Source organism: Mugil cephalus, chromosome 4, assembly GCF_022458985.1.
Source record: "Mugil cephalus isolate CIBA_MC_2020 chromosome 4, CIBA_Mcephalus_1.1, whole genome shotgun sequence".
Taxonomy (NCBI): domain Eukaryota; kingdom Metazoa; phylum Chordata; class Actinopteri; order Mugiliformes; family Mugilidae; genus Mugil; species Mugil cephalus.
The window spans coordinates 17,318,088-17,344,594 of NC_061773.1; the positions used below are offsets into that span (position 1 = coordinate 17,318,088).

Consider the following 26,507-nt stretch of genomic DNA (forward strand, 5'->3'; position numbering starts at 1 on the left):
CTTGGCTTATTTCCGTAAACTTGCGTCATATAACTCCCTCGGTCACGTGAAAATGTCCCTGAAAAAGACAGTGAACTTCCACCTGCTGGGTGGAAAGCCACTGAGGGTGAAAAGTGTCAGAGAGAACTCTGAGAGCAGACAGGAAAGTTGGGAGCAGCTGAGTGAAACGGAGGAACAACGGCAAAAAAAGAGCCTAAAAGAGACACTGATCAACTTAGTATCACCAAAACACCTTTTAGCGAAATTAGTGTGAAACCTGTCAGCTCCACAGAAGCAAAGCGGCGGGGCAGTGGTGGTGGACACATCTGCCCTCCTCATTCTGACATTTGTTTGGCGTTGAGCTGCTCTTATCCACGCGAACCTTCACCGAGGAAGCAGACCGGGGTTTGGGCGGTGACAGAAAAGCTGCTGATGGGGATTGGACCTGTCAGCTCCGGCTCATTCTCCGCTCTGCTTCTCGCCTCGCTTCTTCTCTGTGTTCTTCTGAAAGCCGCGGATGCACTGATCTCTTTTTCCAATCGCATTTCAGAACATCTCCTTATTTTCCCGCTCTACTGTAATTTGTGCATTTGTAGCTTGTCCGTCTTCTCTTCCTCTCATCATCTCCGTCCCAGCTTTGGTTTCAACTTTTCACCCCTCCACCGCAGCCTCTCCATGTTTCCCTCACTTCTATCTGACCCTCTTCCCACTTCCTCTCTATTCCATATCCCCCCTCCTTCAAACCCGACCAACGCACACACCCCCTTTTACTCAACATACCTGTTCATACATTTCTTATATTTCTGCTCAGAAATTCCGTGTGTAGTGTCCACTCAGACACAAAAACATAGACTGATGCACATGAAAGAGGAGTGGACATGGAATACCAACATCACAACAAACCACCCAGAAAACCCAACACAACACACACACTCACACATACAGACACACACCTCCCCTAAGGCAAGCCCTAAGGGCCTGGTTAAAGAGGCAGGCTGAGTGTTCATACTTCCCTTCTCTTTTCTCTCTCTCTCTCTCACACACACACACACACACACACACACACACACACACACACACACACACACACTGTTACAGGCAAATAAACAAACTTTTCTCCTTTCTCCTTAGGGAGCAAATCTTACCTAGTGATACAAAAGTTGTATGACTACAGTAGATAAACATATTACTTATTTATTTTCTCATCTTGCATATTTTTTTATGCTGGCTAATGCTCTTAATTGCTTTTATTGTTGTTTTGATTCAATTGATTTTAGCACAGAAAACCAGAAACTGAAACAGAGTCAGTCAAAGACACTCTTTTTATAACAAAAAAGTGTTCTGTGCTATAAAGGTGAACAAAAGCCCCGCCCACGATGACATATGTGGGAGCTTAGTGAAGTCCTGTGCACATGAACCGAGTCCTGTTTTCCACCACATTTTCAAGAAGTCCTAAATATAGACGTCCCCAAACCTTAAATGATTTTTAGACCAGTAGCTCAGTTTTAATGAAAACTTTTGAGAGACTGATTAGATCAAAAAAAAAAAAAAAAAAAAAAAACATCCACTGGATCCTTGCAGTGTGCACACAGGCCTCACAGAGGAGTGGAGGATGCTACAGTCACTCTGCTCATTATGCTTCTCAGACTCCCAGATTTTAATGGGACACCCGCCAGCCTCCGGGATCGGCCCAGTCACTGAGGATTTTTATTCACTGGCGTGATGAATCTTATCTGCCGCTAAGCACAACAAAAACCAGAGACGCGCCGGTTGATTTCAGGAGGAAACCTCGCAGGCACAGCGTCACTTCCAGCATCTTCCCTCTGGATGGAGGTTTTTAATCCCAAGGTGTAAAACTCAGCGATACAAACACAGCTTTGCTGTCACACAGTTGAACAAGCTGTAGTAACATTCTGCACATAACTTTTTTATCTAATTATATTTTATTTATGAACTCATTCATGAAAGCAGTGGGAGGGTTTTTTAATTTCTTTTTACTTGCGTTTTAAACTCCTTTTACCACGACGGTTCTTTTGCGTATTTTATTGCCCTTTTATATAATTCTTTTTTTTATAGTCAGCTCGTACCTTTGCTTCATGTTACGTGTTTTGCATTTCTGTCAACGTGAACTGATGGCTGCAAAACAAATCTACCTATGGCAACAAATGAAGTAACCTGAACCTGCCTGATCTGTTTTCTTTCCGCAGGTACACGGTTTCAAAAAAAAAAAAAAAAAAATCGAACACCTCTGTGCTCTACTAACTGCCTGATCTGTTTTCTTTCCGCAGGTACACGGTTTCAAAAAAAAAAAAAAAAAAATCGAACACCTCTGTGCTCTACTAACTGTTATGCTATTTCTGTGCTAAGGAGCTGTCAGACGTAAATGAGTTAAAATGAACTTTTAGCAGAACTTTCAACAGAGACATATTTAAATCTGCCATCCGATTGCAACGTTACACCTCCAATTACATCCCCTGTTGCTTGGAAATAGTTTTACCAGAGGTTAAAAACAATAAAATATTCACAAATATCCATTAAAAAAGAACGAACAATTAACATAGTGACTTAACTTTATGTTTTATTCACAAAAAAAAAGGTTTCATTGTTTTTATTGTATATTTCAGGAAAACTCTTCTTGTGTTTGTGGCTCTTGTTGTGTTTGTGAGGTGCTGTTTTGTGTGTTTCCTTTGCTCTTTGTTGTTTGTCTTTCAGGTACCTGACTGGCAGGCGGTCACTCTCTCTTGCTCCATCCTGACGGCACTGTGTTTTGGTTTGGTTGGCGTCGGCCTGGTTCCTAGTTATTTTTACTCCACCCAACACCTTACGCTCACTGCAAGAACATTCACCCATCAACAGTTGAACTGTGTAAATCCATTTCTTGTCATGACTCATGAGCCGGGGCGTGACATGTTTCTATTTGCTCTTGATAGTATTTCTGAAAATGTACTTTTCCACAACACTACTTTAACTACCCATACTTTGAACTGTGGGCGTTATCTGCTTCATTACACTTATTTGATTCTTAAATCTCTAAGCATCACAAGTCTATTTACAGTCAAACTGATATACATTTTTTTTTATTCTCAAAGTGGAAGGAGAAATGGTTGGTTCCCTGAGAGCACTCATGACTTCCTGCAGATGTTTCACATTAAAAGACCCTCAAACAGCTCGGGGACGTAAGACATCTCAGATGACTCTGCTATTATTTGAATACCCGGATAATTCACTGTGCATTCAGATAACTTAAGCCTTTAAGAACGTGATATCATTCATTTCGGCGCTGCGCCGTAACGGCCGACTGACGGGCAGAAGCAACTGACTTTTTCAATGAATATTTGACATTCTGCGCGTGTGCCTTTTCAAATGTTTGACATCTCATTTTGCAATAAAACTCCTCTCTTGGCAGTCAACCGCACTTTTCAAGCGGATATTTTTATAAATTGAAGGTTGTGTTGTGTTCACACCCAGTGGGAGTTCAGAGTGTCAGTGGGTTTCTGGAGATCTGACACGTACAGCTGAGCTGTCCACTCTCTATTGATTTCCTTATCAGGGAACAGACACACGGAAGATGTCGGGAATGAGCTCTGGGCAACAGAAAGCTCTGCGGACGGACGGACGGACGGACACACACACACACACACACACACACACACACACACACACACACACACACACACACACACACACACACACACGCGTAGACTCACACCCACAGACACTTGCACACTGTGGTGGCGCTGCTGGGTCTAATACTCGGACTACAATCAGCTTTATGACCACCCTGAGAGACTTAAAAATGTAGCAGTAATCCTGGGGAACTTGCAGACAACGCACACACGCACGCACACACACACACACACACACACACACACACACACTCCGCGTGGTGTCCACAGGGCACTGGCTGACAGTGGCTCTCCTGGATCTCTGCTACGCCCCACTGAGTCTTATCTCTGACAGACAGAACACACACACACGCACGCACGCACGCGCACACACACACACACACACACACACGAGGATGCCCAAATGCTCATACACAACTCAGATTCAACCTGCATTCATTCTCCCTGGTACACAGTCATGTCAGCATGCAGGCTCGCACAGTCTGTGCCACACACGCGCGCACACAGAAGCAGAGGCACAGTCGGGGGTATGGTTGAGACCCTGTTGCCCTGGGGCTTTGACTGCATCTGTTCTACAAGAGCCATACAAATGAGAAGCACACGGGAGCAGAAAAAAAAAAAAACATCTGCGTGTGTGTGTGCATATTGTGTCTGCAAATGTTTTTGAGGAGTCGTGTGTGTGTGTGTGTGTGTGTGTTCAGGTTCTTTGAGCAGTCACTCACGCTGTATTGCCAGATCACGCTGGACACTGTGTGTACGCGAGCATGAGCGCGTATTCCTCGTTGCAAATGTCACTTGATAATTTTTGGACTAAAACCAATGCTTTTCTGAGTTTTTTTTTTTCCTCTACGTCCTTTCCTGTGTTTTATCCACTTTCCCTTTCAGCTACTTCCACAGTGGCCGATAATTATCTTCGCTCCAATTTAGTGTCGTGGGGATGTCTGTTAATGCCTTTACTGCACTATGTGCTTTTAAAAGGGTGGGAGGGAGGAGGTTGTGGCGAACAAAACAAAGCAGTGTCACTGCATGCTGCCACATATATATTTATATATATAAATATATATGTGTGTGTGTATGTATACATTTATACATACATACATATAGCTTAAAGAGAGGTGTGAAGTAAGACAGAGGTGTGAATAAGAGGAGATTTAGGCAATAATGCAGATATGCGAGGAGGGAAGGGGCACATTATGACTAGAAAACCAGAAAGGATTCCGCTTTTGGATCCGTTTTGCCTTTTCCCACTGGTCTTTCCGATCCTTCAGAAGAAAGCCTCGTCACTGGTGGAATCAGAAACATAAAGTGGGGAAAGGCAACCAAAAAAAAAAAAAAAAAATGTGTAGAACCTGCACTTTGGTTGTTTTATGGAAACAAGAGGTGCAGTTGAATTGAAGTTGCAATGTGAGCTGGAGCCTCACCCAGAAACTTTAAGAAATGACACCCATTTTTCCCCCAGTTTTTTCAAAAATTTTCTACAAACAAAAACCCATGCGCAGAATTATCTGATACTCGGGTGAATGATGCTTCACTTAATGGTTCCGATGATAAGCTGCCGCCTGTTGCTTTAAAAACAGATTACTTGCAAATTGAAGTCATTAAACTCTACATTTAAATAAAACTGCGCCGGAGAGTTACGACTTTGACTGACGGCGTTTAATTTAAGCTGTCTCTTTTCCTTCAGTCAACACGGAAAGTCATCGTCCGTTCAGCCGGCCGGCAGTGTCGTGTCAGAAGGTTAATATGCATGGATGAGCGCGTATGGGACACAGACGCACACAGTGCACAAGCAGGCCGCTGTAATATGAGAAGTGTCCCTCGCCAGATTTCCCCGGTCACACCTGGCTGAACAACACTCTAATTAACCCTGATTTCACTTAGTGGCCTGGGAGAACACACGGACGCACACATAGTCGCGCAAATTAATTTGAGCACACAATAATCATGACACCTCACATGTGAAAACACAAATTAAAAGGCACGCGGATACACACACCCGGAGACAGATTAAGCCGCACGAGGATGATCCCATCACACATGGATGAATAGAATGGGAGACTCACAAATAATGATGAACAAATCAAGGACAATGACACATTCACACAAATTTAGGGAGGCTTCGGGGAGGTGTATTCATGCATGCGCGTGTGTTTAATTTTTCCGTTCTCTCTTGTTCACTGTGTTGGCATGGGTTATTCCCTAGGCGCGACGCATGGCTGACAGCACCTGAGCTTTGCACATATTCTGCCTCCATCACGCACACACGGAAATGTGCGCACACGGGAACACATTCACGCAAAAAAAAAAAAAAAGACACATTTCAGCGACGCACACACTTGGACATTCTCAGGAGTGCAGCCTGTGTGTTCTGCTAACAGATGGTAATGACAGTTTCAGTCCCTGGACTATCATCTAATCAAAACAGCACACGCTAGCACATACACACACACACACACATAGACACTTCAGCCTCCCTTCAGATTAAAACATCCTTCACACCAAATAAGGTTAACAGCATAATTCAAACCAAATATGCATTGAGAACATAATTTAGGACGCCGCGCGTCTGCACTGAAGCACATTTCAGTGATGCAATTTAAATTCCATTAAAAAACAAATATGGTTCAGTCCCCCTTGCACCATATGATAATATTTTTTTATGTATAATAGAAATAAAGATAGACTCAAATCTCACTAAATGTTTCAGAGTAGAGAGGTGGGTTTGGGAAAATGCACATCCAACTTCCAATTTAAATTTAAGTGGGAAGTGTTATTCTTAAAAGGAACTGCGAAATGTGATAAATAACCACAGCAAAGCGGCGATGTGGACTTGCAGTGTTTTTTACATAGAAAAATCCACAAAATCACTGTTTCCAGCCCTTTTCCCAAGGTATACATTTTGGCCCGGGCTGCAACACGAGATGCTGTCAAAAGACAGCCCCGGAGAATGTCACGCAACCAAGCATAAACTTAGCTTTACAGTGACTGAACACATACTGTAGGGCTTCACTGCCTTGGTCTAGCACACTTAAAAACAGAATACAAAGTTTGTGAGCTGGTTGTTTTATCTGCTAAAGGATACTGCAGTGTCCCCATCAGGGTAAAAGGCCCAGGTAAACTTTTTACTAATTACTATGTTGAATTGTGGGCTTTGGTGCACTTTAGTATACTTGTTTGGCTATAAAGCACTACAAGTAACCGTTGAGAGGAATTAATGAATATTTCTTCTTTATCCTAAAAGTGATGAAGCCCAGAAGCTGACGGTGGAAACTACAGGTGTGCAAAGCATTCAGTATTTGAGTTACACTTCTAATTTAAGATATGTAATTGTAAAAATAAGTATTCTTTAATTGGCTATAATAATTATGGATAATTACGGATGTATATGCAGTTGGTTGATGTCTTGCCACAAACACAGCTAGGTGTTTAAGGCTGACTTGAAGGGGCAGAACATGACTGTGATGATGATTTGGTTAGTAAAAAACAAAACTCAGGTGGTGAAGGCGTAAACGCAGAATTGAATATACAGAGAAAGAGGCTAGAGACTGGGAGAGGTAAAGGAATGCAATTATATCAAACAACGAGGGGCCGCGGTGATGCTCTAATTATATCAAAGGCTTTACAACAGTATTATCCAACCTCCTCAGTACATCAATATCTTTCTCAGCAGGACGGCACTGTACTTCCTGTCGTTCACATGAGCCATGGGATGGAGGAGTGGGACGCTAAATAACAGACATTCCTTTGTATTTTGTCTTTGTGCTGAGTGCGAGCGCAGAGCAGATAGATCGCATTAGAGGATTTGAATGCCATAAAGAGGGGCATTCGTTAGGCAGTTCAGATAAATGCAACAGGGACAGAGGAGTGAAGGGGAAACACTGAACAAAGACAACAATGACTGGGGAAACTACCACTCTATACATCCTTCATCAAGGAGAAATGTCTGTGAAAGTCATACCCTTACATACGCTTTATCAAAATGAGCATTTGAAGCATTTGAAACAATTGAAACCTCTAATGATACGTTAGCATTTAGAAGATTAATTGAACTAGTAAAAAAAATGGTTTAAAAATAGTTTTTAAAGCTTTGGTGAAAGGACGGTAACGTGAATCAAAAACATTGCGAGCAAAATAAATTGAAAGACGGACAAAGGCTGACAGAAATTGAGTGAAAGAGGGCTCATTGTGAGTTCTAGTCACTATTCTGAAGTCTGTTCAGTATTCCATCCTCAGCATTCTCACAGCACTAATGAGCAGTGGCCAAACACACACACACACACACACACACACACACACACACACACACACACACACACACACACACACACACACACAACTACGCAACCAAAACCCCCGGCTTGTCTCTCACTTTGTAAAGACGCTGTCCCACTTTAATGCACCCACACTAATCAGGTTTGACAAGCCGGGCTCTTCTCTCACCTCTTAAAATTCACCTCAAATCCTCTGCTTTTAAATGACAGAAAGTTTGCCACCCACTTGTAGTTCGCACGCAACAAGATGAAATGATGCACGATACCTTTAACAATGAGGTCGGCGTAGTTGGACACCCCCGAGCCGCCGTCTGATCTGATGACACAGCGATAGCGGCTGGTGCTGCGCTGGGACGTGTCGCCGACGCTGACAGTTGCAGAGAAACGTCGGTGGTTCACCACCCTGGTCACCATCAGTGCTGTGTCCTTGCCGTTCCACTGCTGCATGGCGGGGAGATAAAGATCAGACAGTTATTGGCACTAGTCTCGTTGCATGTTTGCTTTGATGCTGACGGAGCCACCCAAGCACTAGCTCGACTTAATGGTCTTGTACTGTTTGCTTTCTCTTTACACAGGTGTGAAATGCTGAAAAGTATCTGTTTGCCAAATACAACACTAATTCAAAGGAGGGAGTTATGAAACACATGCCATTATTTAACGTATAGAGAGTTGTTGCATTGACACCACTGCCGCCCAGGGCCACGCCCCCCTGAGTGGCAAAAACACAGTGAAATGTATCAGTAAATACAGTGAGACCTGGAAAAATGTGGATTATGAGATCAAATTAAGGAGAATTGGACTTGGCAATGATCCAAACGAACTAGTATGGATTGGGAAAAGTGGATTAGTCTCAGTTTCAGTTAGTATAAGTTTGTTTTAGGTCGTTTCAGTTGTGATAAATTTAGATAAATAAAATATGCTAATGCTAAGAGCTTTACTTTGACGTAACGTTAACCGTACAATAGTGTAGCGTCCGACCTAATGTTAAAAGGATGACAAGGAGTGATCGCAAATATTCCGTTTATTATTTTAATGTGATGTATTGTTGGAACTGAAATAGTTACTGACGGCTATTCCACAAACAGCGATAAACGTATCAAACAGCCCTCCAGAACATAACTTAAGAAGTAACTAAGGGTATGACTTTATCAATAATCTAATAATAATTTTTTTGGTAGTGTTTAAAAAAATCCTTTAGATGCAGCACATGGCTCTTGAATCTTCGTCTGTCTAAAAAATACATCTTAAACCGATGTTACAGTGGTTTGTTATCAGGCTTATATAAGTCAGAGGGACTCATGAGAGATAGTTTATGTTTCAAGCTATCAAAATATATCCTGTTCATAAAGTATTACCTCTTGTTCAGACCTCCCCAGTCGCCCTAGTCTCTCAAATGTTCCATTACCCTACCAGAAAACTAAATTGCTTTCCCAATTTCATTTAGGGGCCAGAATAATTGCTGGCTGGATTAGATTATGTTCAGAGGCTGTGTTTACTTTTGAATGAATGAAAATCTTAAAAACTATGTCATTACTGGTTAATTGTATTTTAAAGTTAAATGTAGAAATGATTAGTGTGACAAGCACTTATTTTTCCAGACACCACAATTTAGCTGTCCACTGCAGTTTTCTTTGTTTTGTTTTTTGTTATAGATTGATATCCCTAAGACAGAGCTCCGACAATATCCTTTAGAACTTTGGTGGTTTCCATCATGCAACGTCTGACCAGCACAAAGACAAGTCAAAGAAAACAGAAGTGTAACTATATGACTGATACTCGCAGTTTCTGAAATATTTTCATTCTTAAAATTCTGCAAAACAAAAGGATGGCGTAGTGACTCTAAATGAAAGAATCTAAGTGCACCGCTGCCAGTTTCTACTTCACATGTGATTCTCGTATCTTCTGATCCAATCTTATTATTATTTTTTTCTCACTTCACTGTATTATCTGCCAATTAGGATAAACAAGCTTTTCCCAACAGACCCCCTGTTGGGTGGGTCAACACTCTCCATTGCTAATGTCATTACTGTACCCAGAAGCATTCTCAGTGGTGTACGCTCACATGCAGTGAAAACATACAAGCTTGCCAATGCACATGAAAATAAACCAAAATTAATAGCCAATGCTGTACACAACATATACACTTTAAGAAAAACCTTATAACAAACTTTTATCTTTTATATTATTGATAAGTGGCCAGAGTAATAGGTACTGAGGTGATTTGATATAGAAAATATTGAACTAAGAGGAGCAAACATGGAAATTCGTAACAGTAGCAGTGCGGTTTCTACAGATTTTCCATAGATGTACTACTACTACTACTGCACTGGGATATGCCATAGCGCGAGATAATCAAACTCATAAAAAGTTTGTCCGTGAAAAACTGAACTCAGATTTGCACTTTTATGGCATTCTGACCTTCCGTGGTACAAGCACCGCATGGACACTTCCTACTGTCGTTCAGTGACATTTACTGATGTGGAGGTACTAACCTGTAACCAGAGTTTATCATGCTGAGACCACTTCCCTCCAGCTGTACACTGAAATGTAGCGTTCTGACCCACGTTCACCTCCACGTTCTGCAGACGCAGGAAGTGAGGCGCCTTACCTGCAACACAAAGAGCAAATGGTCACCGTGCAAACATTTAGGTAAAATAGTCCAATATAATAGCATAAGAGTAAAGGATATACACATGCTCCCACGCAGCGGCCTTTCATTTTAAATGTGAATTCATGTAACTGGAAGCATCACATGTGCATAGTCTGAAACAAAGTTTTTTTTTAATGAGTCTCTTGAGAGAAACTTCCCTCGATTAAATTAATTCTGTCTGAATGGGTCGACAGGCTTTCTGAACTACAACAAGTTGCATAATCATCTTTTAAAGTAAATGGCAGGCCGCTCTAAGAAGAAATTAAGCAATTATTAAATATTTCGCACTGGGTTCAAACTGATAATAAGAAGCAAAACTTGCAGGCAGACTCACACTAAAAATGATGTGGTTCGAACACAACCTAATACCTTTATTTCTGGAGTGAAGCAGAGAAAACGGTTTGTCTGTTTGTGAGACAGACAGGCAGACATTGGGTGACTTTGGTCTGGCATTGAGACCAGCCTGTGACTGGTTAATTTCATTTTGACTGTCTGCAGACAGAGATAAGCCTAACGGAGTATGCATCAATCATTTAACAACGATAATTTGCACTGACACTAATGGTCAGGTTGTCGCAAATGACAAGGACTGACATATGAAGGTTGTTTGTTTTTTTTTTCTTTTGATAATATATCATTATCTGTGTACTCTTCTTTCTGCTCCATCTCTTTATATTATCTCAGATTGTTTGTTTTTCTGGTTTATTTTCTTTCCTCCATTGTGAACATGTCTGCCCGTCTTCTGCCATCGACTCAGCCACTTTTGAATAATTGGATTAGTGTCTGGCACAGATGAACTAAGTGTTTTGTGCTAGCCATTCAGAGAAAAGGAAATGCTCATAGGTAGAGAGATGGAAAGAAAGAGAGCGGGAAAGAAAAGCGAAGAGGTTTTCAGAAGGAAGTAGGCCACAGAGTGTTGCAGTAAGCAGAGTTTTGTGAAGCAAAGTGTTTCTGTCAGATTTGAGTGATGAAGACCCTGAGTTTGGACCTTCTTCCAGGCTCTCCGCAATCTGTCTGCAGCCCTCACAATCTGTCCTTTTACCCAGTGTTTTTTTGCGCGCGCGCTCACGCAAGTGTGAGGAAGCTATAAAACAGATGATGCTCAGCGGGGGCTGCAGTTTGCGGAGGGTCAACCATTACGACACACACACACACACACACACAATCTCTCTCACTTACGGCATGGGTGAGCCAGAACCCGTATGTCATCGATGGCGATGAAACCTGGATGGCCTTGGACCGAAACCGCCTCGAATATTACCTAAAAATGGAAGGAAGGAGAAGGTTGAGCCACAGTTTTCTGAGGTACTCGAAGTACCGTGATGAAACCTCGGGAATAAAAACTTTCTTTTTTTCCACAAACTGTAACATCTTGGTGACTCTGTGAAGCTCATGTGGGGCCCCCGGGGAATTTTCTATTAAAAGTCAGCAACTATTCCTCTTTTCACTTCAGCCCTTCCATCTACATCCTTATGCCATCCACATATGCTGCCCCACCTCCTTACACTCTTCTTCATTTACCCGTCCTTCTCTGTAATTGTCTTCTTCATCTCCTACAATGTACTGTTCTTTTGTTTGTGTAGCTACTCTTTTGTGCGATTCCTGCAGATCTTCCACGCACTCGCATGGTAACAGGCAGTCGGCAGGGCTGTCAAGAGGCCGTGCACTCCTGACCCACACACATATGTACTCATACACACACACACACACACACACACACACACACACACACACACACACACACACACACACACACACACACACCTCTGTGCTGTACTTGTCAGAATCCTCAACAGTATGAGCAATGACTCAGCCTGAATGCCAAAGACTTCTGGGAAGCCTATGCCCTCTTCTGTTCCTTCAAAAACAATTCTCCCTCCGTGGAATGCATGTCAAGTCAAACACTGCTTTTTTGTCGCAACAGCAATTTGACAATGCTGTTTGTTTTGTGCTTGGTATGTTTCATCCACTGCTACGTGCTAATTTGAAATCTGATAGGATTCACCCGTGTCGCTTTATTCTGACCCGAATAATGACTGTTCACTCAGCTTATTCAGTCCCATTATCTAGCAACACATTCATTTTCAAAATATCCCATATAACTCGTACAACCTTCTCTGAACCAACTTTGGTTGCATGATTGTAGTTGTTGCGGTTGCTCATTATTTCTTGCAAATTATCATTTGTTTTAGTTTCCTGTCACTGATGGCTACTCAAGATGCTGTCTTTCATACTAACTTTTGGCTGTGATTTTCCCACTGCATTAAACAAACAACTCAGATTTTAAACTTGAGACCTTCTTTTCAAAGTCACAGATCACAACTGTTGAGTTGAGTTGAGCCACAGATGCACGTCAAGTGTGCAAAACATTTAACCAATTCAATCACAAAGACGACCCTCAAAGTTTGTAGTTGCCCGTAGAGCCTTAGCAGAAGTCTGCACTTTTATATGACAATGTGTTTGTCCTTTTAGAAAAATAAAGTGTCTCCACGGGAGGTGACTTCCCATTAGAGAGAGTCATGCAAACATGTAATTCACTGTGGTTGCTAGCGTGCCTTGTGTCTGTGTCTGCAACACAGGGGTGCCTTCATTTACCGAGCACAACTCAGTCATTAGGGAAAACACAGTTGCTTTTGTGTTACTTCAATATAACAGCACAGCAGGGTTTGTCTATGTACCATTAACACACCAACACACGCACATATAAACATTCACATGCACAAACAGAGTCACTAAATGATTATCATTAAATGATTTTCCAGTTACAGTTTTAAGAAATACACCATTACATTTATTCTTGGTCATCTCCAACTCCAGTCAGTAAACTTATGCTACACTGAGTGATGAGCATTGGTATCAATCTTCTGTCAGAGGAGACGTTTTGACATGTGAAATAACTGAAATGAATTACAGCGCTATGTTATTATCCAATAACAAGTTAAAATATATGTAGTGAAAAACCCCTATCTCTCAGGTAGGGTCTCCTTAACTGCATTTAGCACCATTAGCATGTAGCCCTAAAACCATAACTATAATATTAATATTGCCATTGTTATACTTTATGTAGCCAATTCGGTTAAAGTGCTAATTGGAATTATTGCTAAGTTACCAGCTAGCTGTAAGTTGTCATACCGTATCAGCTAAACGCTAGCTAATGAGAGGGAGCTATTTCTGTGTTTGAGTGTCTCTGCCTCAGCCAGGTCTCCCAGCACTGAAAGTCTAATGATCACTGCTGCTCACTGCTTCTGAGAAACGACACTCAGAGGAATCGTTTTCTTAGCTAATGCCACCCATTAACACTGCTACATGAGAATCATCTTCTCTGCATTTGGCATTTTAACGTGTCATTGAACGTTACACACACCAGTTATAATAAAAAAGCATGTTCGGAGATACACACATAACATCCAACACACATTATATCCAGTAATAATAATTTAAAAAAATATGGTACGGGCAGTAGTGATGAAATATCCGATACTGACCCAAGCCTACACATGACATCAGCAAGGGTCATTATAGATCTGAGACACACTAAATGAGGACTTTAATGTTTTGCTCATTCGGTTCTCATGAAGAATGGTCAAACGTACCTCGAGAAATGTAGATTGCTTGACCCCTTATTCTATATTTTAATAGCGTCTACTACTATTACTATATTAATGATTATTATGGGTTGTGTATCATGTTGTCCTGTTGCGGTACTTTAAATAATTGATCCTCGTGCCGGTGTAGCCAGAAAAAAAAGAAGCTGCGTGCGGATGTGTAGTACCTGATAGGAGTTAGGCCAGAATGTGGAAATGGCCAGCTCAGCCTTCACCCAGCCTTCAGTGACGGTATCAGAGGCGTTCCACACTGGGTTACCCTGAGCGCCTCCATTCACCTGCAGGCATGCAGCGCCAAAGAAGAAATAAACATGCTTACAGAAAAGTACAGAAAAAAAATTAAATACCTTTTATGTCTTGTTTAAATTACATTAGGGTTCAAGATTTTGCGTATTTAATGGTGCGTCTGCGTTAAAAAACAGATGGTTAAGGTCTCAGGTCATCCTCCTGCCACAGCACCACTTGTTTCCCACCACTTTTGCACTAGCCAGTCGGCAGACAGAGTCAGGCAACGCCAAGTGTGTGACAGGTGGAACAAAACATCCTATGGGGGATGCCACGATGGGTTCTCTCATCTTTATATGGAAGTCATGCGAGGAACTAGGTATATTTTATTTGTATAAACAATATTACTTGCATCTGATTTACAGATTTAAATGAGATAATCAGTAGTGTCCTCTGTCAGGGACATTGCAGGCATTGTTGTTTAATTGGCCTTTGGCCACATTACCCCCAAAACACTTATCCCTCAGACAAGAGTGCCTAACGTTTTTTTTTTTTTTCCAACCTTGCTATCACTTCATTTGTTAGTATTCATTTGCTCTCAAATTAATTCATCCTAAAATCTTCATATCATGTTTGCAGAATGCTCACTCATTCACTTGCAGGTCTTCATTGGTGTATTCGTGTCATGTCTTATCTTTTCACTCATTTCATCCATCGCTGCATAGTCTACTATTTTTTTTCTCTCACTTGCAGGTCGAACTCTACTTCTGCTCAGTAACACAGAGGGACTATTAATGTACAGTGCATCTATAAGCAAGCAGTCAGTCAGTGTCCCTTTACCTACAGTTGACTGAAATGCTCGCTAATTGCCGCTCATTATAGGGAATATTTTAATCCAGTGTTGTCTCCATTGGTTGTGTTAAAACATAGACAATGGTAACATGGAGATACCATACACAGGCAGCCCCATGATCAAATGCAGTATACTCGAGCTAACTTGATCCCTCCTTAAAGAGAATAGAAGATGGCTGCCTGTTTACCTAGCTATCACTCACTCTCTCTCGAACCCCCCCACTCACTCACTCACACCTACATAAATACTCAATGCCTCAGGGCTAACTTCATCCCTCCTTGACAGTGAACAGAGGTCTATTTGTTTGTTTACCCGTTCAGTCCGTCAGCCCCCTCCATCTGTCAGTCTATCCCTCCCCGTCATTCCCTCTCTCTCTCTCTGTCTGTTTGTCTCTGTTACCCACCTTGATATAGACGTTGAGTGTGCCTGGGCTGGCTCCGTCCCGGCTGGATAGAGAGTAAAGGAAGTCGATGCAGTGGGTGTCGTTCTCCTTCAGGGTGGGCATGTACAGGTGAGCCTTCTGCCCTGACGCACGGCCCGAAGCGTTCACCACCATGAAAGAACCTACGGAAACACAAACCGGGAGATGAAGGCCACGCAGGTTTAAAATGATAATGAGTAGTGCAGAATTCCAACAGTTTCTTGATGTTCGCAGAATTGAATGAATTCACTGATATCCTGCCACGTTGGATGACTGGTTCTTATGGTTCCCATTGTTTTGTGTCATTTTAGCAAAGCTCCAGAAAGCTTTAGTACTTTAGTCATATTACACTGCCCCATTATACCCTTCAAAATGAGTGCAGATGCAGATGCGCTCCACGCAGGCACTTAAAGTTGTCATACATCACGCACGTCCTTGCCACATACGCAAATGACAAAATCAATGTCGGGCAGTTGCGTGCCTTGCAGTTGCAGTACAACTCTGACATTTATCCAAACCATGTTTAAATCAACTTTATTGTCATCCCGTTGACAATGCCAATGGGGGGCATGTAAATGCTGAAGATCTGAAATGATGGAGTAGGCCGTGTACACGCCCAATTAAGCATTAGGATGTAATTTACTGTTATTTGCGAACTCCTCATTAACAACATCTGGGAACGTCATTTATCCCTTAGCAACATTTCAATCAAAGCGGTGAATCCTGTTGTGTTGTTGGAGAGATGGATGAAGAATGATAAAACATATCTGACCTACAGTGGATCATGTAGTCGGTATAATGCTAAAGTTGTTCAGTTTTTGTGTTCTAGAACAAAAATCACAAGAAAATTCGACTTGAAAAGCAGATTTTTGCTGAACTGAATATACTCATACTCACTCATACCGTTCGTTTCTTCTCTCTGTTCTGCACCACCAATGCTTGCTAAAGCTTCTGCTCGTTTTCTGTTCTGAAGCGCACACAAAGGTCAAACCAGTTTCCATGCCAGCATTTCTATTCTATTGCATTAAAGGTAAACGTGTTCCTGACTGACGAATCTTCCAGCTTTGCAGACGGATAAATACCACCTGTTAATAACTGATGTGCTACATAATGGTTGGTTATTTCTGTGCTGCACCCACCAGATGCTTGATGCAGCAAGAAAAAAACCCAAAAAAACAAAAAAACAAAAAAAAAAAAAAGAAGCAAAAAGACCTGAAGCTCTTTAATTCTCCAGGACTTTACATCAACGTCTTAATGTGTCCACACCCTGGGGGTTGTGAACCAAGACGTAAAACACACTCTCTCTGTCAATTTGGGGTTTAAGTGTGTTTTAGTCTCTGCTTTATGGCACAGGATGGAGCTTTTATGGGTCGGCCGACTCCATTTGGCTGACTGCCATCAGCTGGACTGAGAGTTAGAAGTGACTGAAAGACTATTTGGCCGGAGAACGGAAAAGGAGAGATAGTGAATCAGGCAGGTGTGACTGCGAGGTTCTAACAGTGTCTGTGTGTGCATGCTCGCTCTGCCGCAAACGTGTGAAAGCGTACTGAATTAATGCCGAATGAAGGAGAGAAACTGCGTGCATTGGCCAGCAACTTGAGAAAATATTGGGATTCTTCACTGTGCATATAGATTTTGACACATTTTGTCCTCCTTTGTGTATAACCTTGTCTTGACTGTGTACATTAAACTGCAGCTTATTTGCTAAGGTTCGGGGAAAATTAAGTTTAGTAGCAAACCTCGTTCACTCCTGTACAGATGAGAAAGAAGAATAAATAAATAGAATCTATTCATTATACTACTGATTTGATTTGCTGTAAATTGTCTCTGGCTATGTTGGCATTTTGATTTTAAAGGGCAGTGCTTTGACTTTTGAAGGGAACTCATTGTGCAGAAGAAGCAAGAAAAACAGACTTTAACATTAATACCTGGAGGGCTTACCATAGATTAAACTTAATGCTCATTGAAATATTAACAAAAGCTCTAAATAAATGTTCTACCCTGTAATCACGGTGTGACTTTGGGAACAGGTCGTAGCCACACAAAGATCCCAACGCAATCCTGAGGTTGAGTTTATGTGCGTGTGGCTGTTTTGGGATGCAATAAACAACTGGATTACCACAATCTTGCACACGGGTGGCTAAAATATATTTAATCCATCAACTCTATTTTGGTTAAAGGGGACTGATTACACAGCAGCACTGTGAGCGTGAGTTGGTGTGCATGTGTGCACAGTAGTCTGTGTGTGCTTGTTTGTATTGATATTGGCTGCCAGATGAAGACAATGTGTTTATACTGAAGCAAAAATGTGTGCGTTCTCGTCCGTGCAGGTGCGTGCGTGTTAAAGTAATCTAACCGAGTCTGTTCGCAGGGAACTGCGCCTGATTACATTTCCTATTCATTCCTACACACATAGCACAAAGGCACATGTGCTTGCACTCCCTCACTTCACAGTTCTCCAAATTCATAAGCTTCATTTTCCTGTCCTTTGATGCCATGTAAAGTCCTGTGCCAGGGTGAGTTTTTTTTTTTTTTTTTTTTTTTTTTTTTAAATAAAACTGACTCAACTCAACCTGACACTCGTGTGATGTCCATTGCGTAGAGACTTTTCTCACAACTGTCTCTGTGGAGGAGGTGTTACAACGTACACCCAAAAACACGCCCAAGGAAGCTTTCACACGTTCAGGACGATGTCACACCAATGCAGCGGCGAGCTTTACGACTACACGTTCGACGACCTGTGTCCCTACAGTGGAACATCAGCAACACACGCACAAACGTGGTATCACTCAATCACACTCGGTGGCAGACTCGCCGCGTCAAACGCACACAGCCACTCGCTTCCCAGCTGTGAGGTCAGCGAGGAGCAATCTGTTAACGCGAGAAAAACTGATGAACCTGTCTGCCGTGTCAACACACACACACACACGTACACCAAAATAACTGGGTTAACTCGGCGAGACAAACGTTCCGGCACATACTGCCAGCGCGCGAGGCCGGTTGTTTTTCGGGAATACTGTCGAGAATGAGAGACTCCTATCTCATTTTTCACCAAAGGTCAACACGGGCCAGCTTTTAACCGGCGCCCCCCCACCACCACGGTGGTGGATCTGCGCCTTGGTGCTGATCAGGTTCCAATTACAATGCATCTTTCATGAAGGCAGCAGTGGGAATTCACACCTACATTCTCGCCACTAGCAGAGTGAGGTGCTAAGATCCGATTTTTATACGCAGTGCAAAATATGTTTTATTGTTAAGTTGGTTGACACAAACACCCAGGCGCACACTGACGGTAGGCTATATGAATAGAAACATTTAAATGAGTAAAATCTGGATGTCGGCAGGGCTCTGTTCACACGGTAACGTGTTAAATGTTAAATAAATCAGCAGGGAGTTTTTAGGACATTTTATGCCGAGATAGACACTGCACAAACCCTTCACCAACTTTTAATAACCTTAAAAAATGTGAATAAAAAAAAAAAAACACCACTTTTGTCCAAGCAGCTGAGTCGAGTTTCAGGCGCACAATAAAAAAGGCCGTGATATGCCTGTCCGTGAAGGCTTTCAGTCATCCGGGTCACGGTGTATCCAGAAATGTTAAATAAAGACAACCGGACTTGGTAGAACTCCACGAGATCAGTTGTCTTTCTTTAACACGTCTGCATATCCCGATATACTTCGTAGGGGGAGGACAGCTTCAGTAAGATTACACAATCAACACTGTTTGAGCTGCCAAAGCCTTGAGAATGCAAGCTATAAATGTTCTGCCACAGTTTAGTGGTCAGCTCCAGCTCTGGTGCTGCGACAATGAGTTGTTTATTTTTCGAAGACGTGCGTGTGCGAACGTGTGAGAGAGAAAACCTGGGGAACACACGGGGCCCATCAGATCAATAAATGTCATACAGCTCAACAGCGAAACAGTATTTTTAGTAAATACATGATTTGTTTGCCCTGTTTTGCTTTATTTTGCTGGTTTCTCAGAAGTAGCTCCATGTTTCTGGCTTGTTGGGGTAAAAACTACGGCTAATTGCTCAGAACACAGGTGTCAAACATAGGGCTCGTGGGCCAAAAGCAGCCCACAGAATGAATTTGCAAACGCTGAAGACATTAACTGCTATTCCACAGATTTAGATTCAGGGTTATGAACATAACACAACACTGAGACCTAGAACTTGAAAAAGAAATTGCACTTCTTAAAATAAATGTCAGGTTGTTCATTACATGTTTTGTAATAGTGCAGTTCATTAAATGTGAAGATTTTCCGAATGAACTTCTTTGCACTGTAACAAAGGGAAACCATTTGGAGTTGTCATTATTTATAGGTCAAGCGCCTATTGTGTTACTGGTCCCGGGCCCCTCGGGATCAAACTGGACTGTGAGCTAAAATGAGTTTGACACCCTTGGCTTAGAAGTTAAACCATAGACTGGGAATCATTATCAGCCTTCAAGTTTATTCCATCCGCTTTCAGCTGTATTCTCGGGAGCTCCCTCCCTTTTTCTCCAAGAACAACGTCCTCTTTCTGGTTTGTGTTGTTAAACACGTTTCCGGCATTCCTGAATCAGTGACTCAAACTAAAAGGTCTCCTCATCATCTCATTTGATTGCAGTCATTATAAGAATATCTGAAAGCAAATATGTAATGATTTGCTGAAATGCGTTATGCAGAGCTGCTAAAACATGGTTAAATGAGCACTTGCTATAACTAAAGAAGACATTAATCAGAAATCGGTGAAATCCATTTGAAATAAGTGAGTCTGTGCTTTTTATCACAGTGTTTAGTTGACAAGAATGTGAATTTGCATTGTCTCTGTGCATAAAAAAAAGAAAACAACGTTTTGCCACCTACGATAAACGTGCAAGGGACTGCACTAAAGTGGCATTTCCCTTTGATGAATACGAAGATGTCCTCGTCTGTCGAGATGACCTCGAGGTTTCTATATGTTTTTATTTTGTGCATGAGGGGGAGGACAGGGGCGTTACTGTGTCCCTTCACAGGAGCGGAAAGCGTGGCTATGCAGAGAGTAGGATGCTGGTTACAAAGGAAAAGGCAGCTCACACGCGTTGACCTTTGCTCTTTAAGTGGCTCTTGGAAATGAAGTCTAAATCAGCTTTATCGGCTAAGTATATATATCCACACACAAGAAATACGTTGTGTGCATTTAACCCAGCAGTTTTGGGGGTTTGTTCAGCCAACCCCCGCCCCCCTAAATCAAGGAATGAGAGCGAGAGAAAAGAAGAAAAGAAAGAAAGGGACGATGAACGAACTGATAACAGGAGCATCAGCTGCGGGGCAGACGTGACTCGTGGCGGCTGACAAAACGTACCACGGTTGGGTGAAACGGCTCATCTTCATCTTCATCATCACCACCATCACCACGGTCGTTATGAAACTCACGGCAAAGGGAATCACCGGAGTCAGACACAGATAACGCGTTGGTCCTCGGCTCATTTAGTCCACCCCAATCCTCCTGATGCCTCGCACACAAACACACACACACATACACCCAGAGCACTGGGACCCATATGTTCCATGTCCTGAATGGGTAATGGCCCTTCATCACCATCGTCATCGCACAAACATATGCAGAAATCCCATTTGTTCAAAGCTCCACGCGACGCGTCCTTGTACACGGGTGCACGAGCACACACACAGTCACAGCGGCTTGGTTAATTTGTAATTGTCCTACATGCCCCGATTCTCTGACCCGCTGTGTGAACTGTGCGCCTGAAATGATTTGTCTCCTGCATGTTTTGCCGGGCCTCTTCCGATCTTCATGGCTGTGAGGCGGCCACGCAGGCCACACCCCCACATGTCTGGCGGCATATGTTCATTTACATATTATATATGTGCATATAGCAAGTGAACAAGCGAGTAAATAAACTGCACTGGTGTACTGGCTTGACGCACAGTATGATTTAATTAGGTCACCGCGTATTTTTCTATCACGCCGTTGCTCTGTCTCCTCTGTCTCTTAACCTTGCAGTAATTTGATAAGTGGCAAATCAATAACTGAAGTGCCATTATTGGGGCAACGGGCTGCGCCGTGAATGCAAACGTCTCGTTTATCCATCTCAATGAGAGTGCGTGCCCCTTCCCCTCCCGCTCCGTGTCCTCCTTCTGCGCCCCCCCACCTTTCATTTCCCCCTCTCCGTCCCTGTGGGTCCCTTTTTAAAAACCCATTTATAATCAGTCCCCCGTTCTCCCCGCTGTCCTCTTGCCTCCTCTTCTTAACTTTCCCCTTCTTCAGTCTTTCCGTCTCCCTCTGTCATCAGCGACGTGTAAACACAGACACCTCGCCATTAGGAGTGAAATTTACTTTCAACATGAGGCGAAAGAAAAGCTTTCAAAGCATCAAAATCTAATTCATTTACTCCTATTACAGCAAATGGAGCAGGTGGTGTGTCTGAACGTGTGTGTGTGTGTGTGTGTGTCTGTGTGCTTGTCTGCGTGCGCCTGGGGGATTTTGTCACTCTTCACAAAGCTCGTAAATAGCTTCCATAATGCTTGTACATTGGTTTACATTGCGGTTGGCTGGCTCGCTTCATTTGTACAAAACACAAAAGCCAAATGTTGACACTTCGCCAATACCTGGTGGCAAAATGGAATTTAGGAAGAGAATAAAAGACAAAAATAACACTGACGAAGCAAATGTGGGCGACTTTGTCTGAGAAAAGAGAAGGGGATCTTGATAGGTTGATCAAAGAAAGACTCTGAACACAGTCCTTATGCACATGCACGCACAAACCGCCGTGTAATTATAATTTCCATGGTGTCTACATCTCTAACGAGACAATAGAATATTCTGAGCGCCCCGGAGAGAGAGAGAGAAAAAAATACTTTCTATCTACATAACAAACTTTTTTACACAAGAGTTGTCTTTTGAGGTTGAGACATTAAAGCATTGGCAAAGCAGAGAACGGCGCAGACTAAATCGCTCCTTAATAGATCAATTACATCCCCAGATTTTCAGTTGAAACACAACATCGACGCAAGATGTTCACAGAGTACAATGTGCTCAAATCGCTCCCTGGGGTCGCCACTCAAAGCAGGCTGTTTTCTTTTCCTGTGTAGCGCTTAAATCTCTCTTTCATTCTCCTTATCGGGTGTTTTGTGTCTGTCGTCTTTTGGATTAAGACGTGCTCTGGGCTCGGAGCAAGAGATCTCTCACTGTTCTTTTGGGATCTGAGAGTTTGCTATACATTTGTAATTTCGACTGATATTTTTTATTTTTTATTTTTTTTGAAATCCTCCAACGGAGATGTGATTTGATGGCGTAGCGAGACAGCACATGTCCACATGTGGCCTGGAAATGTCTATCAGGCAGCTCCAGTGGCTGTTTTTACAAATCATCATACGGTTCTGTCAGCTTTTCTTATACACCGACCGAGACTCCGTGGCTTTCAAAAGTTTGTTATTACAGTGGTTGGATAGTGATCAGAACTTAAACAATAGAAGCTCATTTTATGGGGCAGCAACACGACCCGATGCCCTAATAAAGTACTCCGAGTCTCTGTGAACACTTGGCCTGATTGTACTTGCTATTCTGGGCCAGTCTGCACCATGTTACAGCCACAGAACACATGTGACATATGCGTTTTATAACAAACACACATTCGTAAGAAAACAACCAACCGAAAGCAATGTTGGAAAAAAATGGGTCTGTCTTGGTCATCTTCCTCTATTGAATGAATAAATTTTTATTAGTCAAGGGCAACACTTTGTACTTGATGTACACCTTGCATCATTAAATCCCCTTATGTTGTGTATATGTAAAGAGGTAAATTGTACTCTAATCAGAATGATTTCAATAATGTGAAACATATACTGTTCGTGTAAATGCAGCCAGTGTGGACTTAAAAAAACAAATGAAAACAAACATCTTGGCTGCAAGGAACTTGACATCGTTAAGCGTTAATTAATTAGGTTTGCATGTTAGAAAAAAATAAATAAACTCTGGTGGAGATATCATGAGTACGCAGGTGAATTATGAACTGGATCAGATGGAGGAATGTATTGTTAGCTCACTGCTCCATCAAAAAACCATCAACACATCCTCACACCAAACACACTGAGGCGGATAGATCAATCAGCTTCCGTGAGTGTATCTTACAGAGTTCTCTTAATTAACCGTTTGTTACTAGTTAACAATCAGGAAGCCTTCACTTCTCAATTAGGATCCTGTCAGTCACACAGGGAGTATAAGGAAAATCAAATTCTGACACTAATGCAAATGATCTAATATTGTATTTCCTTCCAAATGTCAAACATGAGAGTTTTCTGGCTCATTATTAAAAATGATTCACATGAGCTCATGAATACTTTTTGAGAGCAATAAACAGTAGTCATGAGTGCGCACACAGACAAGTAGAGTCCCGCCTAAAAATGAAATGAAGGAAAGCAGATTTGTGGATTTGCGCTCACCCAGGAGCTTATCTGTATTCAGACTGAGGAGGCTGTTCATTGAGTTTTTCTGCTCTTAAAGAAAGGAACGAATGAGGCATCGCACACATGTGCCTACGGGCCAACGAGCCATAATCCCTTCCTAATAAGGTGGTAAAGACAGGGAGATTGGCAGTATTGATCAGGCCTTTAGGGACAACCTATCTGTTTCCACACAGAAAGGTAATCAATAGTGAGCCTATAAGTCACAAACACAACACACATAGGGCTATAGACACATAAACCCATACTGTAAATCCCTGTGCTGGATATGACCCATGGGAACTCTAAATCCCAAAAGCCCCGGGTGTCCAGGTCATAGGTGGGTTGACCTATAGGAGATCGAAGAGATGAGCATGTGACCGCTGACACAGGAGACGACGGATGGGAGGTCATCTTCTGTTTGACTCGTTCCTAGATGTCCATCCATCTGTGTCTGTGTGTTCTGGGTATTATTCATGAGGTTCTCAGACCTCCAGGTCATTGCATAAACAAGAGATCAGACTTGTTCAAGCTTATAAGATATTTCACCAGTCATTCAAAACCTGTGATGATCTGCAATAAAAACTTAAACCGACTAAAGACCTTACCTGAAGTCACCTTCAACAAAAGTCAAACAAGTCTAGATGTGTCTTCCTCATGGGACAAAAAGCAAGTCAAATAAAAACACTCATCCGCCACTTTATTAGGTACACCTCGCTAGTAAAAGGTTGGACCCCTTTTTGCCTTCAGAACTGCCTTAATTCTTCGTGGCATACTTTCAACAAGGTGTTGGAAACATTCCTCCGAGATTTTGGTCCATATTGACATGATAGCATCAGGCAGTTGCTGCAGATTTGTCGGCTACACATCTTTGATGCGAATCTCCCGTTCCACCACATCCCAAAGGTTCCTCTATTGGATTGAGATCTGGGGACTGTGAAGGCCACTGGAGTACAGTGAACTCATTGTCATGTTCAAGAAACCAGTTTGAGATGATATGAGCTTTGTGACATGGTGCATTATCCTGCTGGAAGTAGCCGTCAGAAGATGGTACACTGTGGTCATAAAGGGATGGACATGGTCAGCAACAATATTCAGGAAGGCTGTGATATTTAAACCATGCTCAGTTTGTACGAAGGGGCCCAAAGTGTGCCAAGAAAATATTCCTCACACCATTACACCATCACCACCACTAGCCTGAACCATTGATACAAGGCAGGATGGATCCATGCTTTCATGTTGTTTAGGCCAAATTCTGACCCTGCCATCTGAATGTCACAGGTGAAATCGAGACTCATCAGACCAGGCAACATTTTTCCAATCTTCTATTGTTCAATTTTGGTGAGCCTGTGCCAACTCTCATTTCCCTGTTCTTAGGTGACAGGAGAGGCACCCGGTGCGGTCTTCTGCTGCTGTAGCCCATCTTCTTCAAGGTTGGATGTGTTGCAATTGAACAGGTGTACCTAATAAAGTGGCCAGTGAGTGTACATTTTGACATGTTTTAATGTTAGGGTTAGTTTAGTTAGGGTCGGGGTAGGAACTGAATGTAAATCTGAATGTTCATCTAAGAAATATTCTGGAAATTGAAAAAAGCAGATCAAAGAGAAAATGTTAAAAGAAAAAATAAAACAGCTAAAAATAAAGAAGAGGGCAACTAGAAAAAGGTTAAATAAAATGGAAACAGTCTACTTCTCTTGAGGTGTGGGTGGTATTTCACTTCTCTCTGTGGACTTTGTCCAAACCTGCTTCCATGTACAGCACATGCTGCATATCCTATTTGACATTATGAGCCATGCCATTACACCAGATAGAAGATGGTGCCAATTTTACTATTTTCATACGTCAGAGGTTATATATTTCAAGCTTTTAATGCATCCTATTATCTATAGACTGTGCGGTTTATTGTACAAAGTGTCTGCTTTTAGCTATATCCAGTGCAGCGTTTGTTTCAAGCAAACGTCAAATGGCCATGTCCCTTGAAATCCCAAACTCAGCAGCGTATTTACATTCGCCAGAGTGGTTTTCACTCAACTCACAGCCAAAACTCAATTTGGCCTTTTCAAAAAAGTTTCATAAAGCTGCTGAAGTTCAGTGGTATTTCCCTTTTATGGAGACGACCTCGAGGGACTGATGCATTGCTCAGTGTAGCATGCGTGCATCCGAGGTGTATGTGACGAGTGTAATTATGTGGTCTTTCCCTGTGTCTCTGGAGTCCGGAGATAATTACCAGTGAATAATGGTGCGTGTGCGGCAGACATTTTAAATTCCAGCGTATCTGGAGGAAGGGGAAGATTTGTGAGCGTGTTTCAACTGCAAATTGTAGTTTAAAATCCGCACATATGGCGACAGGAAATCTTTAAATGTGTGTGTGTTAGTCCAGATACTGTAAACTGAATGCGTGGAAGGTACGTCAGAGAACAAACATACCTGAATACGTTTACATCTACACAACTGC

The 26,507-nt window shown here is 42.3% G+C and overlaps 1 protein-coding gene across 11 annotated transcripts in view; it reads right to left on the reverse strand.

Annotated features, from left to right (window-relative positions):
* The window catches only part of ptprt (protein tyrosine phosphatase receptor type T), a 304,538-nt gene that overhangs the window by 214,827 nt on the left and 63,204 nt on the right, over positions 1-26,507 (reverse strand). For all 11 annotated transcript variants that reach the window (XM_047583117.1, XM_047583114.1, XM_047583115.1 and 8 more), the window contains exons 3-7: positions 15,613-15,773; positions 14,299-14,409; positions 11,706-11,787; positions 10,369-10,484; positions 8,143-8,317 (exon numbers count right to left, since the gene is read on the reverse strand). In XM_047583117.1, the coding sequence (XP_047439073.1) occupies positions 8,143-8,317; positions 10,369-10,484; positions 11,706-11,787; positions 14,299-14,409; positions 15,613-15,773 (645 nt within the window). The remainder of the gene's footprint in view (positions 1-8,142; positions 8,318-10,368; positions 10,485-11,705; positions 11,788-14,298; positions 14,410-15,612; positions 15,774-26,507) is intronic.